Below are 18,550 nucleotides of genomic sequence, written 5' to 3'. Positions count from 1 at the left end.
TATCCCCTTCTAGGCTGGATCCTCCACCTTCACACCAAACACCCTCAGCTGTCCCAGATGTTTTAGACACCATTTTCTGTTTGTAGGTTGGCGTGCCCCTGACATTCCAATCAAGATGAAGACCTTGTCATGAAAAGCCACTGTACGGACAAATCTGAAGTGAGTTTACAGTCTACATCAGCCAGAGTCAGACGGGAAAAGATGGAGGCAAAGGAGGAAGAATAAGGTAACAAAAATAACTTCAGCAGAGAAGCAGGAGCTCAGATGGCTCAGCTTCTAGCAAAACAAATGTGGCACATGTCCCTTCACAAACAAAACAATGGGTAAGTAACTGGAACTGCAAGTACAGTCCATGACATTCTGTTCTCACTCAAGTCAAATCTTCACTGTAACAGGATTTTACCCATTCAACATTTATATTTGGTACCTTCTCATAAGCTTTTCTTTTTGTTTCAGAGTCCATCCAGTCATTTTCCTTTTCCAACATGTCGATAAAAGCCCAGCGAATTCCTTCAGTCAACTCCTCCATCTGCAAAACATTTAGCAAACCCCTCCCCAGTAAAATATGTCATGGCAGAATCATTATAAGAAAAGGTTTGGTGCATGCAGGAGCGATGGATTTGGTTAGACCATGAGTGATTCCAAATCAGACAGTATCTGCTGTTCTTTCTTGAAGGCTGATTTCTTCTTTCTCCAGTCCTCAGACACCTCTTCTGAAAATAAATTTATTTCCATTTTCTTTTCCTTCAGGTGCACCACACAACCTGTTCATTGCTGATCCTTTCATGTCACAATTGTGAGAATGTCTGTCTTGAAATTATAAAAAATACTGGGAGATTTGCAGTGATTTGGGGAGATTTCTGACACTTTGGTTCTAGATCACTAGTCCATGTAGAAGAAGCAGCAGCCAGCTGCAAGGCATTTGCACAAAGTCTTTTCTGCAGAGACAGCATCTGTAGCCTTGTTTGGTTTATGTCAGACTGAGACACGCCTTATTAATACTGCCAAAGGACTGAATTTGGGCTGACAGTATCATGATCCAAATACAAAGCAATATCCAAATATTTAGCCTGTATTTAGCTGTATTTGTAAAGTACTCCTACCCTTTACTTACTGCAGGGATAAAGGCCATAGCTCACAACACTGAGCAGCCTTAACTGCTTCTGTGGTCTTGAACCACCAGTGACAGCTTGCATCTGTGCAAAGCTAGGAAAACCCACAACCATTTTAGCTTGGCTGCTTCTTCAGACACCTATACAAAGCCACGAGCATACCACAAGCAAGTAAAAAAAATAATAATAGGACTGTTTAGTGAGTATGCACACTAAGAAAACACTGAAATGACAGAAAACAAGACATTTAATGGCTAAGAGATGCATTATATCAGTCTAAAGAGCAGAAACGTCCTCATGCCTATGCATCCGTCTGGCAGCACAGACCAGAAAGGTGTATGCAATCAGCTGCTTCTATTTATATCAATAGATGAACCTCATGACAGATAGCCACTGAGAATACTGTGAGAGTGAAGCAATTCAGGGGATCCAGCTGTTGCTTGAGTCCTTTAGCACAGACCAAACCGGAGTTGAGATTGCACAAGACATGACAGATAATCGTTACATGAAGACTTATTGGATCTTTGTGTTATCAGTTATGTTGCATTTAAAAATAATGAAAATGTCAAGTACCAGAGATTTATATAATTTTATTCTATAGATCTAGTAGCTCTGAAATGTCATTAAAAAGTGGGGACTACAACCTGGAAAGTAACATTACCTTTAGCTAAATTGTTATTTATGTATCAGATGTGTATTTTAATCTGGAACTCTTCTTTATTTGTGGTGGAGTCAGACAAAACATAACAAAGCTGCTTTGATTATTCATTTTTTCCTACCCTTTTCAAAAAACATTTTCTTATTTTTAGAGACAATATGGGACAACTGGAACAGGTCTAGCATTAAATATGACTAAACAGTCAACATTCACAGTAAACTGCATCCCAGGGAATAGGTAACTTAAAGATATTGATGACAGAGCACTGACTCAATTAACTTAGTGCACTAATGAGGTGAACTCCCTGTATTTGGAGGTTACAGGTTCAAACTCAAGCTCTGCAGCTGGGCCCTGGTGTATACTTAGGCTTTATGCACCAGCTGTAGCTGCAGGGGGCAGGGGTAGAAACCTATTCCTGCTATCAAAGTTATTACTGAAACTGCTCAGGCATAGCTGTAAGAAACACTGCAGGCACTCTGAGTTAGAAACAGTGCTATATTTAGACACAAATAATGTCTTCCTTGATAAAAAGAGAGAAGTATCTAAGGTATGAAACATCAGTGACAAAACATGGGGGAAAAAATAATCCATATTATCCATAACTCAGGATTTGCTTATCATAGACAGATATATGCCATGAGACAGGAAAAAAAAAATCTGTACAAGTAAGAGTGCTTTTCTCAAGTGCTTTCTTACTGCTTAAGAAAGAGAAATAGGACTGAAAACCAGTGAAATGAAAGTGATAACACCACAAATGATTAACTTGAAAAGCACACTTCTAAATGAATTGCAACAAATTTCACCTGCATCTAATTTTAATCTCCATGGGCAGTTCACTGTAAGTCTGAATCTTGTGATGTACACTATAAATTTTATATGCATTTCTTACTATGGATGCTACTGTGAATTCAGATATTTTTCAAAGATTTGGTCTGAAAGGAATTTGCATGCCAAGAAATATTTTAATTAGGTCACATTTCAACAGAAAACCATTCTCTACTCTATCAGCTTCTCATAATTTTCCCTCACGTATACAAACATGAAAAAATGTTCATCCCCTCCATAAAGTGTACATTTCTTAGAGTCTTTCTCTTCCCTCTTATCCTGCACAGAGGTCATACTGTTTAATATCCCAGAAATATTTTTGCCACTGAACTGCCAAACAGCACATTACAAACACGATCAAGAGTCAGGGAACTGAAAAGCAGGATCTCAGAGAGGAAACTCCAGCTGAAGGCAAGTAGCAAAAGAAATGCAGAACCTGAGAGGGAAACACACGTCAAAGATTTGGACCAGCCAAATCAGAGCGTTGGTCCGTCTAAAATGGAGTCCTTCCCTGAGAAAACAATCAAACTAGATAAAGTCAAACAGACAGTCTCAGGCTACTGAGCCAGGTCTGTGCAGGACTATCACAGAGCTGTTTCTCCCAGCGCAGGATGCTATTTCACATTTCCTAAACGGTTGTGCCTCTCCTGTACCGAGAGCTAAGTTCAATGACTAAATTAGTTAATTTTAAACTGATTACTGTTGGAAAATCAATGGCTGGAAAAGCAGATATCGGAAAACCCTGTGAGAAAAATATGAACTGAAAATAAGCCATAAATTATTGTGAAGGGTAATTAATCATTTGAATATGTTATTACGGGAAGTGATAACATAGCTATGTTTGAAGTTTTAAAATGAGGGTGAACATCCAGCTAAAAGCTATTCTCTGGGCTCAGCAGCATGGAAGAATACTTTCCTTCACTGTTGAGCAAAAAAAAAATCCAAATCACAAATATAAACTTGCAGTATATGGCTCTAAACATCCCTTAATTTGGGCCAGACATCAGTTACACTTTTTGTGCTTGGACTACAGGTGTAGCACAGTCAGCTTTAAAAGGGCAGCCCTGAAGCAGAGAAATCTTGACTAGTCTTTAACTAGTCAGTAAAAACCTTACTATAAAAAGTTACACTTGCTATACTAAACCATTTCTCATCGATACCTCCCCGCTGTTCCTGCACAGCCTGGCTGTCACTATTTACGCAAATTAATGCTGCTCAGCCTGTTTTTGATCTGGCTATGTATTTGTCTGAAGGGCCATATATGGAAAGAATGGGCAGTGCCCAGATGGATAGAAAGGTGACATTTCTTTAGATTTGTTCTGGTTTATCCTTGTCGTCTTTTTTTTAAATTCAATTAAAGCATTAAAAATCTTGTCTCTATTTAAACTTCAGTCTAACGTCAGAGACAATTTGTGAGGAAGAAGCCACTAATTAAAAGTTTCTAGACAGAGATCTCGAAGGACTCACCATCTCTTTCTTGTCTTCTTGAAAATGAGCGTTCACAAACATCTTGCCCACAGCGTAAGGGAGTGCATTTTCAACGAGGTCAACACATTTGTCCCACTGGGGCAGCAAAGTTGTGGTTCCATGGATCACCTGTTGGCAGGTGCATGTAGTAGGTCATAACATCATACTGTTTAAGAAGAACAAGTCTGCATCCACCTACAGTATAGTCTAAAGCATCTTTGTCAAAGAGCTACCAAAAGGAAACGATAACAATACAGTTATTTGCATTTTCATCAAGTGTTAAGAGCTACCAAAAGGAAACGATAACAATACTTTACAGTTATTTGCATTTTCATCAAGTGCTGTGACAAATCTTTTGAACCCCACAAAATAGCTATAAGATTTTAAACTTAGAAACAGTACAACGGCAATGACTTAGAGAGGCTAGGCTTAGAGGGTTAGTTATGGGAAGACATTCCCAAGTGCCAACTTTAGGCTAACCTTGGTAGTCTTTCTGTGTTAAGTGGAGAGATGCTTTCCTCTAGAAAATCCCTGCTCTGAGATATCTCCTGAAAAAGTTTCTTTCCCTCCACTGACTAGGGGAAAAGCCTAGGGAGATCATCCTCATTAAAATGGAGGTCTGTCCTTATGAAACACCTCCTACAGAGCCCTCCACTGCCATGAACTTATCTGTGCTAACTAATGATGTCTAACATTGGTAGGCATGTGTCCACACCTTTTTGCCATTTACCCGTCTAGCTACTCTTACCACAGCCTGTGTAAAATAAGTAGTTGCTTTCAGTCCCTCTCACTGAGTATTTTCAGGAGAAAACAGGTTTGAATCATGAAGAACACTGAATACATGTTTGTCCCCCCAAAATCTCGCTCCATGTTGTGGTAGAAAGATGTTGGTAGAACAGCTTGTGTATTTTACTAAAGGAATGGTGGTTAAATACACACTTCCAGGCTCTGATGATGTCCCTTGTACCACCATACATGAGTTTCAAAAGAGAAATAGTCAAGAATGGTCAACACACCAATGAACAAGGCAAAATAGAGCTCAAGCACATGGCTGCCTTGCTTTCTGTTTCTCACAGGAAGAATGTTGTTACCGTGGCCGCTTACCCAGTTAACATTACTTTTTCTCATCAAGGTAGAAGTTCATTTTTTAAAAAAGTACACACAACAAAATATGAGATGGGTCCATGCAAGCAATAGCAGTGCTGATTTAAGAAACTTTTGTTGTTTTCAAGGTTCAAAGAGTTCCCTTTCCACTTAAGGAACTTCTTAAGCTTTTCCACAGAGAACAAGTAAAATCCCAGTCCAGTAGTTAACACCTGTCAGCTGTGTAAAAGCAGAGTATAGTCAACACCAGACCAGGTCCGGCGGGATAGGATTTTGGCCTCTCACAGATTATACAAGCCTCTTAAGCACTGATTTAGCAGTTTCTGAGCCTCTCCTTTTTCCCAGTCTTCTCTTCCTTTGAGCCCAAGATTAAATTTCTAGCAAAACTGGAGGGTTTGGATTTGTTGTTTTCCGATAAGAAAAGATTTAATTGGAAAATTCCAGAGTAGCTTAACCCTCAGCTATTGAAGGTCAGATATTTTGGTAACTCAAAGATTGATTTTCTCCATCATATTGTCTGTAATTAAGTTTAATCAATGACTCACACTTAAATACACCAGTGAATTGCATTTTCAAACACTTTTTATTAATACTGTATGTTCGCTAATAGATTTTCAATGACAGAGAGAACACTGCTTCTATAAGAAAACCACATTAAGCCAAGCAATACATAATAAGGTAATAGTTTCCTAAACAGACCCAAATTTGAAAATAAACTCCTTTTCCAAATTCTTTAACCCTCATATATAACACAGCACTCAAAAAAAAAAAAGAGGAAAAAAAGAGAGAAGAAAATTTCTCTCCAGGATCCAAGCAAAACCACAATGGAGCTTTTTCCTGACGCAGAGGAAGAAAGGGAGTCATGGCATTAGTCATCAGAGCTTGAAATTCCTTCCAAAAGCTCTGACTACGCATCAGCCACAAAGGAGTCAGGAGACAGAGCTGGCTTTTAGACTGTGACATATTGTTATTACAACATAATAATTATCATTATTTTGAGGGAGGCTTGACTGTAAGGAGGACAGAAAGGCAGCACAGGCTGTGAGACCAATAAAAATAGAGCTGAGAGGAATAGATTATATCTCACAGCTGGTTTATTGATATTTATGTTACAACAGCCAACTAGAACTCCCTCAAAATGGTCCTCCTAATATTAATGTAGCCACTCTAAAACACGGTACTCCAGGTAGTAACAGTGACTATAAATAGCAGGTTTCAAGCCCTCCCAGTCAATTCAGAGCTCCACAACACAATTAACTGATCTCTTCCCCAGGTGCCACTGCACATTTTTTAGGACTCAAAGCACCACCTCAGAGGAGCTGCTGATAGTTGCTGATGTGGTAATCAAAGCACTTTCGCTAGAGTCAGCAGGTTTGTCCTATTTCTCAACCTGAAGGTTTTTTTGAAGTTTCATCATGTCTTTTTCCCTTTCTTTGCAAAGAGTTTAAGTGTCTTGATGCCAAGATTTCTACATGTAAAATGTAAAAGCCACCAATAGAAAATGAGAACCTGATGAAAAAAATACCATGCTTATGACGGGTGAGGCTGACTGACTGACTGAATGAATGAATAAAAGATATCCTTTGCTTTAAGGGTCACTGATTCATCTCATGATCATGTCATGAAAATATTCAAAGTTTTCTTATCTGGCAAGAGGTTGGTGGGTCTTTTTTATGATCCCAAAGGACCTGTGTGCCTTTAGTCCTCCAGCCTCTAACTGGACAAACCTGTTCAACAAGGCCTTTGGCTTTGACTCCATTTCTCATGTCCTTTCTGCTGACCTGTGAAGTCTCCCCTGTGCTGTTTATTGCACTTAGCTTTAGCTATTAACTATTAGCTATTGCTGTTTATTGCACTTAACTAACTCTCCGTCTCCAGGTCCCAGGGGCAGATAATGGGAATGAGCTGCTGACTCACTGCCCTTACTGTGCTGTTCTTAAGTTTTCACAACCACTTCCATGAAACCCTTGATGACATTGTTAATAAGCATTGAATCAACTTGAATTAGATTTCTCCCTAAGCTTCCAGAGAAAGTATCCAGAGAAGTGACAGCAGCTAGTTACCATATCAAAACGCACAGTATCCAAAGCTTAAGTTCCCTTCCAGGAATTTTTCTGGCCGTAATGTAACTCAGTATAACTCAGTGTTATGCTGCAGGCTGGCTGATGGCCAGCATCAATCTATTTTACCTGGCTAGCAAGGAATGTCCCAGGAGGGGACACACTCACAAACTTGTCGCTGTGGTTCTGACAGCCAGTTTCTCACATTTTGCATGAAGCAAATGGCATCTTTAACAAGACTGATTTTAATGATTTCAGAAGTATAAGAGACTGCCTTTCCTGTGTAGTTTCCATCAAGCTATTGGAGTTTATTTTTAGGTATGTGATCAACTCAGAACTATTCCAGCACTACTCAAGGAAGGACATTATGGGTGCTTCAATTAGCCGCCTGCATGCCTCACCAGGGAGGACAGAGCACCCAAACTTCCTGTACCACGTCACTGGCAGCATCATGCCAGCCTCCCGTTGTCATGATGTCATCAAGCAGCTAAACTTCATAATGACAAACAAAAAGTTCACCATCTAAGCTAAAGCGGCTTGGAAACAAGAAGACAAGGCACTTTTCAGTTTCATCCTTGGTTTGCTTAAAGAGCCTTCATGCTGCCCACAGGATTATTAGGGTGGCTTTCTATTCAGGGTTCACTTAATCATATATATGTGTTTTATATAAATGCCCATATTACTTAATAGATAATTAGCTCTGCTCTCATAGCTTGGGGCAGTGACTAATGTCTTCTGGGGCTTATGCAACCCCAAGCTGGAAGGCACCTGATCGGCTTCTCTGTGGAAATGGCTGGTGCATGTATGTGCTAAAGCTCATGTAAAGCTGGCACTAGAGCATGAGAGAGGTTTGAGCAAGCTTAGAAAAGCTGAAATCTTTGACTTTTGTTTTATGAGAGCTATATTCACGCATGTGTAAACAGTTTTTTTGTTTTTTGTTTTTTAAAGCTTAGATTTTGGCCAAACAGGTTTGGCCTGCCGGAATAGCACAGGTCACAGCCCTGGCACATAACGCAAAAACTTTCCAGCTTTCAAGTTTCTGCATAAGACAACTAAGGTTTTTAACGGGGAGGTCTCAAAAACTCCTTAACGTAATCTAAAAGACATTTTTCCTTAGTGTCATATACAAGAATATGTATGTCTTAATTGTTTAGAGGGAGTCTTCAACAAAAAAATTTCATTCAAGAAATTTATCCAGCATGGAAAACATTTCATGTTTTGCAAATGTATAAGCAACTATAAGGGAAACCAATAGTGTCAACACTAGTACCATTGTAAATGCTATAAAAACTCTAACTTACCCGAGAAAATTCCAGCCATCGATACTGAAAACGTCTACTGAGGTTAAATAACCTTGAATAAACCATCCTCCACACCAGATAGTTGGCAAGAGTCCTGTTAAATCAGTCATATTTTTGTCAGACATCTAAACGCATATGATGTACCACAAAGCATTCACAGAAATATCTCTACAAACATTTCAACTGAATGGTGGAAATTTCACCTTGAAAATTAATAAGTGATGACCAAATTGGTAAATCCCTATTACACAGAAGAATCTGTATGATTGCAACCAGTTAATATGTAATTGCACTGTGATAACCATCTTCTAGGGGATATGTATAACGAGTCCATCTCCTAGTACGTCAATTTTAGGTAATGCTTTTTTCAAAAGGCAGTTTTCATTTTCCATAGAAGTGGCAAGAACTGTGTCATAATAATAGTTGCATAAAAGTTCTATCCAGAGATAAGAAAATAACTGATCTTTTTTGTAAATCAAAGTGAATGTTATCTCTCCTCATTAGTAGGGCACATAAATCATAATTATAAAACAGAATAGATAACATTATATCCATAATATATGTCCATCTCATATATATTATCACTATCTCATATTTGTATCTTTCATTAGGAGTTATCAACATGCTTTTAAAAGTTCTTACTACCCGCAGAGTTATTAAAGTATTACCACTCTTATTTTGCAGATGGGTAATTGAAATACCAAAGAAGAGAAGTCTCAGTAACAAGAATCTCACAAGAACTGAGGCTGAGAGGTCCAGGAAGAACGTGTTTAAAATTCCCAGGAGACCTGACATCCATGCCCCTTTTCTAAAACTTCAAGCACATGACTGGAGGATTTATCTAGTTTAGACTGAGCTCTCTCCACGCCCAACAGTGGCTGTATGAGATAAAGGTTCATTGTGAAATACGCAATTCAGCTTCAGACAGTCTCAAAACAAGTCCAGTAATAGCCTACATGTTATTCTCATCTCATACATGACATTTTTCAGGGATGCTCTAAAGCTATGGATATCCAAAAGTTTGCTCTACAATGGGATATAACATAACATTTTGGGCAGGCCATAGACTTCTCCATAGGGAAGAAAATTGCTCCTTTGCAACCAGAAGATGCTGTTATGGACTGTCTGAACAACTCCCCCATCTCTAAAAATCCCATTTCTGCAATCTCCCTTTGCCATAGGTGCAGAGCAGTGTAGCTGCTGCTACAGTGTCACTCCATTAGCTTCATTCATGGACACATCCCATACTGTCCCCTCCTCTGAATCATAACAGGTTATAAACTCACTTTGTGGGTGTGTTGTCTTCACAGCAGCATTCGCCTGAGCCATAACTTGAGTTTTGCCTCTAACCAAGCTCCAGTCTAGCCACACAAAGCCTCCAGCTCAAGATATGTTGTTGCTGGAAGCTTACACTCTTGGTCACTCAGCCGGGGAAGTGATAAAGAGGTGAGAATGGAGAGGTTTAAGGCAAACTATAGCACATGATAACCCAGTAACTCCATCAGCATGCACACATCCAAGTGGGACACTACATCAAGAGCAGATGGGTGGCTGTGCACTCTCCATGGGCTGGCTGAGACGCACGCTGCAGACCAGTCTGGTCAGGCACAGTGGTCAGCAGACAGGGAAGGCAGGCGCTCTGCAGTGCCGCTAGATTTGGCCGTTCCTGCAGGCTGCTCCAAGCTGAACTGTAGCTAGCACGAGTGTGCATACTCACATGAACCTGCACGGCAGTTGTGCATCCGTGACAGCCTGGGCAAAGCCGGTTTTACTCATCCGTTAAGTCTGCGTATGCTTATAGGTCAGAAATATGTTCAACTCATTTCACACAGGAAAACTTGAGGGTGCAATCTCAAGTCAACTGTCACCTCAAAGGCCTGATAACTCACCAGTCTTTGTGGCCAGTGGCAACTTCTACAGGGGAGTAGAGAGTTGCTGTGATTTATAAGTCCTGCCTTTTATACTCCTCCTCATCTCTCACACTGGGCATATTCCCTCTTTTAGTATACAGATATATCATATAGCACACATAAATCCCCACAATAATTGTAAAACATATCTGAAAAAGCTTTTTAGCATCAATAATGTACACTTATAACACAGTACATGTTACAAAAGCCAAAACAGTTCACGCTGCTTAGATGATCAAACCATTTTGAGATAATGCTTAGGGTCATTAAAAATTAATTCCACCCCATGAAATACCAGAAAGTATAGATTTTCCCCTTAACACATTTCTGACAATGTGGAACTTCCTCACTCAATGGCAACTGAAGCACCCTAAAAGTGCTCAGCTCTCATTGGTTTTGTAAATGACTCGAAATCCACAAGCCTCACAACTATCTGCCTCAGGTATTTCAGCAGAGCTGAATAGCATCCATGCTCCTGCAGTAACTACTCTGTGGATCTAAAAGAGTATTTATGCAAGTCCTACAGATTAAAAGGTTTAAAGATTTAATTTCGATCAAAAGTCTTAGGTAAAAAACCTCAGCTAAATAGACCGCTATCATAAACCAATTATGTGTTACAATTCAGTACTTAATTGCTACAAAAAAATCAATTCTCCCTCTGTGTGTTTCTTCTTGTCATCCGTCGGCATTTGTCCTTACATTGGAGTTGGGGAACCTCGGTCAAATTGGTAGTGAATGAAAGATTGAAATTTGTAAAGGAAGAGTCTCAAAAAGGTGACTTATTCAAAGGCACTAATATCAACGGGAATTCAAAAACTTTTGTATCAGGCATAAGTAATGAAGGCAGCTGTCAGTTTCAGGAAATATCCCACAATTAATTAAGGTTTCCTTTCCAAATTAAAATAAAACGCAGCTGACACATCCTAACACCAAGCTGTCTGCTGAGATTGTAATAATTCCTGATTGTAATCACACTAGAATCCACTGATGCATAAAACAGGAAGGTTTCGCTTCAAAGCCCGGAGGTATGTTTATTTGCTGGGGGGAGAGGGACAAGGCGGGGAAAGGTTGAGGGGTTTTGTTGTTTTTGTTGTTTATTTGAGGGGTGGTGTTCTTTATTTTATTTTTCAAAACAAAACAAAATCATATTTTATCTGAATTTGTTTACCTATTTTGGGGATGATCATCTCACCTTTCTGTCTGACTATACAAACTTAAAATCAATTGGTCATCTTCATTTGGTTTAAAAAATGACAATTTTTTGCTATGAAATGCCTCCAATGCATATCTTGGGGTGATTTTCATGCCAATTTCACAAATAAGTTCACTGAGACTCAGAGAAGTTAACCTCTTCACATGGAACAAAATCCAACACACAAATAAAACTTACAAATCCTCTCTGCTCTTTCGATGAGACCAGAGCATTTGTTGGTATAACCTTTCAGAAGAGTACAGTACATAGTCCCCTATTTTAACTTCAAGATGACTGTTACAGAAAGAAGCGTAGGCTTGCTCTTAACCAATACGACCATTATTGTGATACACACTCCCAGAGGAAGTGGTAGACAGTTTGTTTGCTGGGACTGTTAAAATTATACCAGTGCTTATGAATATCTACTAAGAAACTCTCTACCCTGTCTGGGAATAAAGTAGGTTGCTCATGTAAAATTCTGTGAGTTTGTAATATTTTAATCAACAGACACGGTGGCAGTTAAAGAGAATAGATTTAATATGAGATAGGTGGACAAATTAATTGACATTTTAAGAAAAAGATCCCTTTCACAAATTTTGAGATCTGTTTGAAAATTGTATTCCGAATTGAGTCATGAATCAAATTATAAGCACTGAAAAACTCCTGCCTCTATAGCTAGAGGCACTAGTTCAAGTCAAATTATTGTAACTTCTCTCTCTAATTTTTCAGAGGCAGGCTAAGACCAGAAAAGAGATCTAGTGCCCCCATCCCTCTCTAAAGAAAGTTCCTCTTATGCTGCAGGAATTACAGAGTACTTCTCTATTAATTGACCCATACTGCAAAGATGGGGTAGGGTAAGGCAAAGGAAACCAGTTATTCATTCTGACATCCATGAGAACGATAAAGCTGCTTCCTTCAACAGCTGCAAGCGTCTCCAACAAGGACACAATTTACTGTATCCTATTTATGGCTCACACATAAAGCACCAGCACACAGGTAACAGGGAAGGGATATAAGGGGCTCCTAACTGGTGCCAGCACAGTCCCGTCTCCACCCTCACATGGCACAGCTGTACTGGAGCTCTGCCATTATGTCATTTATACCACAGCTACATTTATGTTTTCAACATACACCTCTTCTTCCTGTAATAGATATAAACTCCATTAAAAATTAGTCAGTACACTAAAAAACTGAAGGAATCCCTGAAGACTTCTTACAAAGAAGGTGTGACTTACTTCAGCACTGAACACCTGACATGACTTAGGCTAGCTCAGGGCTGATGGAAACTCCTGAAGGCTAGTTACTCAGCTTCTTGGGCAGCTTGCTGCAGAGAGCCATGCTCCTGGGCTGGCCTCACAGCAGTGCCCTGGCTTGGGAATTTCAGACAGACCTCCAAACCAACCACACCGCTGCATATATTTCAAGCTCCACACAGTAACTTGATTATATGCAGCAGGCTTGTCAAGTAAATAACAGCCTTATTCTACTAACTTCACTCTACACCCTGCCAACGTGCTATTTTCTAGTAATATTGCCATGTGAATGATTTCACAATTCAAGATTTTTCAGCAGGTTCTCCAAGGGAGCAGTTTTTAATATGATGATTGTGAGTCCATACGACTTGTCACCTCTATCACTGAGAACTGCTTCTATAGCCAGACTTTATTTTCGCTCCATTCTTCCCTCCACCTGCAACAAACTTCACGGAGTACTTTGCCAGATCACTGAGGCATGAGCCATCTTTTTGTGCCATTTTGAATAGTACCCATGCCAGCAGGGTGCTTATCTGGGAAGGGGACACACAAGGCATTGGAATGAAAGTATAATTTAGGGATAGAAGGTTTGTAACTGAAAAGAATATGAACTTGGTGAAAGTACCTGCTTCTCCTAATGATGCTGCATCTCCTGAAATGATGAGAAGGTAATTCACATTCTAATCACTGAAGCAAATCTAAAATCTTTGAATGCTTTACTAGGAAATTGGTCTAGATATTTACCATAACAAACCAAATTCATGTTGTTTGCATTAATTTAACCTTTAAAATATCATATGGAGAATGACAAATGAGATTACCTAAAAGAAAATATCCTTGTTAAGCTTTCATAGTTCACCCTACAGGGAAATGTTAAGACCTTATTGTTAGGAGTATGCATTAAGATGATCTCCTTATTTTCTCAGGCCAGATAACAAGGTTATTTCTGGAGCAGACTGTGACATTTTAAGTAATGAACATTATCATCTAATAGATAAACATGACCGTTGTCATCATGCAGTGACTGTTTGGATGGATTTTACATACAAGAATTTGAAATCTGCTTAGGTTGAGTTTAGCACTATTTGCCATTTTTAACATTTTACGATGCAAATTTCTTAGGGTAAGACTGAGCAGAAAACGCCTAAACCATTATCAGCTATAAGATATGCAGCGTGAATATATTTGAAATCAGATACTGCTTTTGCCCACCCCCCCACGACCTGTGGGGGTCAGGAAGCTGGTCTCAAGCTTTGCTGAAGATTGAAGTTGCCATTCTTTCTGGTCATTACTCCAGCCTCCCCCTGCCATGACACTCAGGCTGGCTTAACTCCTCTTGAATACTCAGATTTTCCCTGAATAAGACCCTAATGGAAAAAGTCTCTAGGTATTTACTCTGTAGTTACAGAATATATTTGCATGTAAGTGTATTTGTACACAGGGAATAACTAATTCTCTGTTGTCTTGCTACATGTGCATCCTCTAAATCACCACTTTATCCCCACCGATGTAACTAACTTTGAGATACAAAGCATGGAGAGCCCAAACCATTTAGAAGACTTTCTTCAGTAGATTAATTTTGTTGACTAACGATATTTGTCTGAATTTTATAAAGAAAGGATGTTTAATGATCTGTAGGCAGATCAATTATTTTTATTTTTCTTATTGTTTGATCTGTGTATTACTTTTACAGGCACTATGAATTAATGTAAGCATTCTGTCACTGGAGACATAGAGCAACAGTATAACAATAATGCTTCCAAATTAGTCTTTTTTTCTGAAATGTAAATTTAGTTGTGGCCATACTGTACAATCAGCAAAGAATGATTGTTGGAGACAACAGCCTAACAACAATTTTTTTTTTTCAAGTTCAGCAACATGCCTCAGCAGAGAGCAAATTATCACAGAAATCACTTAGATGTCATCAATAATGATGTTTCAAAATGGGATGTCATCTTCACATACACTTTTTCATCACACTGCCCAAAGCTGTCTTGCTTCCCTATGCAAAGCACATCTACTATGTTTAATCTGAGCTACCTGCATTTTACAACTATGTTCTACAGGTGTAAATGATTTCACAAGATACAAGACGCTGTACAAGTAAGAGATGCTGAATGCGTCTGGAAAGAGCAGTTTTACTGCAACCTGTGTTTTCCATAAAAAAAGAAAGGTGTTGAAACTGCAAATTCTCCTGATACACACAAGCTAATATCTATATCCTCTTTCAGACAAAACCAAAGAGACCTTTTGCCTAGAGACTTGATTCCAAGAATATCTGAAGCACCTGAAAAACCCAGGAAAAGCCCAGCATTTGATGTCCCCTCATAAGTGTGAAACCATCATAAGATCCTTACTTTTTCCTTTCATTTTCAAGTAACCTGAATAAATCTTTGAAGTACTGGGGAACACGGACAATCACATTTTCTGAAGGACCTATATCTTTGAGCTCAGGATAGAGTCTGGTGTCAATCACCTTCTTGATGTATCCCAGCCAGTCAAACTGCAATGACAAAGAGAAGGCTGGTTAAAGCAGATGATGAAGAGAAATGATTTATTAACTAAGTTGCACCTTTGAGACTAAAGGTTTCAAAGCTTTACTTATTAAAAATTTAGAAACTATTGCATTTTGTCATTACACATGTTTTCAAACCTCACTAAAGTCATAACTGTATTTAAAAGAACATATATTGTAATTGAGTATACACATTACTAATGATATTCCTTTAACATGCTACTCTGCACACTAAAGGCAATTTTAATTATATAGGTCAGACATTAAAAGAATAATTTTGCAATTATCCTGAACCAACCTGTGGAATCATGGCACTAAGCTCCGATATATTCATTTTATTGTACATCACCTCACTTGTTCGATTTTCATATGGAATCATGATCTGGGGGGGGAAACAAAAACAAAACCATCAAAACAAGGATTATATTGCAGGTACCTGCTCTTATATCATTACTGTCCATCATAATCCCAGTGCAGAAATATCTCACCACCTGTTTTCCAAGCATTCATGGCATTAACTTCCCTTTCTGAGGATGGCATTTAACTAGAAGTGGAACACAGTCCATTGTCAGTTTAACTCATTACTGGTGAATTTAATGAGCTGCATGTCGTCTTTGAACATTAGACCAATTTTAGCTCTGATTATACTAAGGAAAAGCATGTTGATTCATAAGAGATAAAAGCACACCTAGACCATTAATACTTATTCATCCCGTCACGTCACGTAGAAGCCAGCTCCAAACTATATGGTTTAAAAGGTCAAACCTGAGATAGGTATGCTGGAAGCGCATCTCATCTCTTGGATTTGAACGCATTCTTGCTATGGCCTGACTCCATCTGAGGGAAGAGCCAGACACACACAAGTTTCTCCTCATTTTACCCCACCATCCTGATTTCCATAGCAGGAAACCTGGGTACATAGGCCAGACATGAATTAAAGCATTCTCCAACCAGGCCTCTCATCTGGGTGACCAGAGGAGCCAGACCTCAGGATCCTCTTTAGTGTGAAAGTCCAAGGACATAGCAAAAGAAATCCTAAATATAAAGCAAGTCCTTTTATAACTGACAAGGGACATTCAGATTCCAAGGTGGCAGTATGGTTCATAATAGAAAAACAAAACAAGTACGAGAGATAGCTCAAAATTTTCTCAGTGTTCAAGAGAAATAAGAATTCCCAATGGAAATTCCAGCCCCACTCTAAGGTAAATCCTATACAACAGGCTGTATGCTATGCAGTTTAAAGAGGACAGAGATTGACGCCAGGCTAACCAGACAGCCGGCAGTTCTCCAACCAAAATTCTCCAGTAAGTGTCTGCGGTTTTACTATTGCTCAAGCCACAGAAAAACAACTACTTTCTTCTCCCTTTCTGCAAATTTCATTTATCTGAAAAATCGTTAAACTCTTCTTGAATCCGTTTGCTCCCCTTCTCTCAAAACTTTCCCTCTTCCTCCAGTAATTCAAACCTAATTGAAACCTTTCTTGTACACAACAAGCTCTCTCGAAGCATGCCACTCCTTCCTATATCTGAAGCATCCTCCCTTTATTCTTGCTGTCTCTTCCTGAGCACACTAGTTTTCTGTCATATATGTTCACTCAAAATGAATGCAGGGGAACACAGGATACAGTAAAAGCCTAAGTAACAAACAGGACTATCTCCTTTGAAATCACAGTAAGATTTTTATATAAATCATTGTGCTCGTTAGGGATTATGCAACAATCCATGTCCCTGGACTCATGCCTAATATCTGGATATATTTTAGGAGGATTATTCATACTAAAGGGAAATTAGGTAACCATGAGCAAGTATGGCTTGTTGCATAACGGCTTGCATTACTGATCCTGAGGGCTGTTAAATGATCCATGTCATCTTATATGGCAACTTCACCTATATACTTTCTGGATTAAAGTTCTGTAAGACATTTGTTAAGTAAAACATTAGAGCTACCAGAGGTAGTGATGCATCTTCTTATCACATCACCGATAAACAGAAGAAACATTTTCTGTTTTTCAAGTCTACTGGGTCACAATGAAGTATCTTCTCATTAGTCTATCCATGCTAGGTAACTGAAGCTGAATATTGGGCTTTATTAAGAGCTTTAACAAAATTTCATCTCTTTCAGCAGAGAGATGGAAACACTGATTTACTGCTGTTGTGGATGGCCCTCAATTCTGTACACACACACCATTAAGAAGCATCACTGCCTTTCCTCCTGTAGGCTGCAACAGCAGAACCCAGGGAAAAGTCATCTGCTGCATCACCTGTCCTGTGCAACAGTCTTCTCTATTAACAGGAGACCCAGCATTTCACAGGGGATAACTTCTTTCCTTAGCAAGATGAAGAAATACTCAGCTCAGCTGGCAGTTCTGCAAATCAGCGTCAAGTTTGTAGCCCCAACTTTTGCTGGCTTCCCAACATTGAGGCTAACTCTTCTCTCTAGCTTTAGAAGAAGTGGAAACGATAGTTGACTTGCAGCTCCCAGGAGTGGGATTCCTGGGGCAGCCATGCTGAAACAAGCATAGGGGGAAGCAGAAACGCTCCTTCAGCCTGCAACAGTCCTAATGCATAAATTAAACTCCACAAGGGGGCAAAAATGTTACCAAGTAAATCGGTCAGAACCAAGTACCAGATTTAAATCTGCTTAGCTTTACTAAATTCAGTTGGTCCCCTAAATTAAAACTCATGGATTTTCTCATCCCCTCTCCCAGGGTGCCCTATGAAAGCAGCTCAGGAGCTAACTGTGGTGCTACTGTAACCACCGCCCTCTCACTACCAAGTGCCAATATCTTACCTCAGCCTTGCATTGCTTTTAGACTGTTTCTCAGAGAATCAGCCCAGTCTGCCTCTTGAATAATTGGTGATGTATTCACAACATAGCTGCACAGCAGGGACTCAAATTCTGCCCAACCTCAAAATTATAGAATCACAGAATCGTTTAGGTTGGAAAAGACCTTTAAGATCATCGAGTCCAACCATTAATCTAGCACTGCCAAGTCCACCACTAAACCATGTCCCTAAGCACCACATCTACACGTCTTTTAAATACCTCCAGGGATGGGGACTCAACCACTTCCCTGGGCAGCCTGTTCCAATGCTTGACAGTCCTTTTGGTGAAGAAGTTTTTCCTAATATCCAATCTAAACCTCCCCTGCCG

At 39.4% G+C, this 18,550-nt stretch overlaps 1 protein-coding gene across 1 annotated transcript in view; it reads right to left on the bottom strand.

Moving 5' to 3' along the window:
* PHEX (phosphate regulating endopeptidase homolog, X-linked) overlaps positions 1–18,550 on the bottom strand; it is a 112,946-nt gene that overhangs the window by 58,188 nt on the left and 36,208 nt on the right. The window contains exons 8-12 of the mRNA XM_009276909.2: positions 15,696–15,779; positions 15,240–15,385; positions 8,528–8,621; positions 4,063–4,191; positions 428–529 (exon numbers count right to left, since the gene is read on the bottom strand). Of these exons, the coding sequence (XP_009275184.1) occupies positions 428–529; positions 4,063–4,191; positions 8,528–8,621; positions 15,240–15,385; positions 15,696–15,779 (555 nt within the window). The remainder of the gene's footprint in view (positions 1–427; positions 530–4,062; positions 4,192–8,527; positions 8,622–15,239; positions 15,386–15,695; positions 15,780–18,550) is intronic.

Source organism: Aptenodytes forsteri, unplaced genomic scaffold (genome assembly GCF_000699145.1).
Source record: "Aptenodytes forsteri isolate BGI_AS27 unplaced genomic scaffold, ASM69914v1 Scaffold273, whole genome shotgun sequence".
NCBI classification, from domain to species: domain Eukaryota; kingdom Metazoa; phylum Chordata; class Aves; order Sphenisciformes; family Spheniscidae; genus Aptenodytes; species Aptenodytes forsteri.
This window is presented reverse-complemented; position numbering and strand designations above follow the sequence as displayed.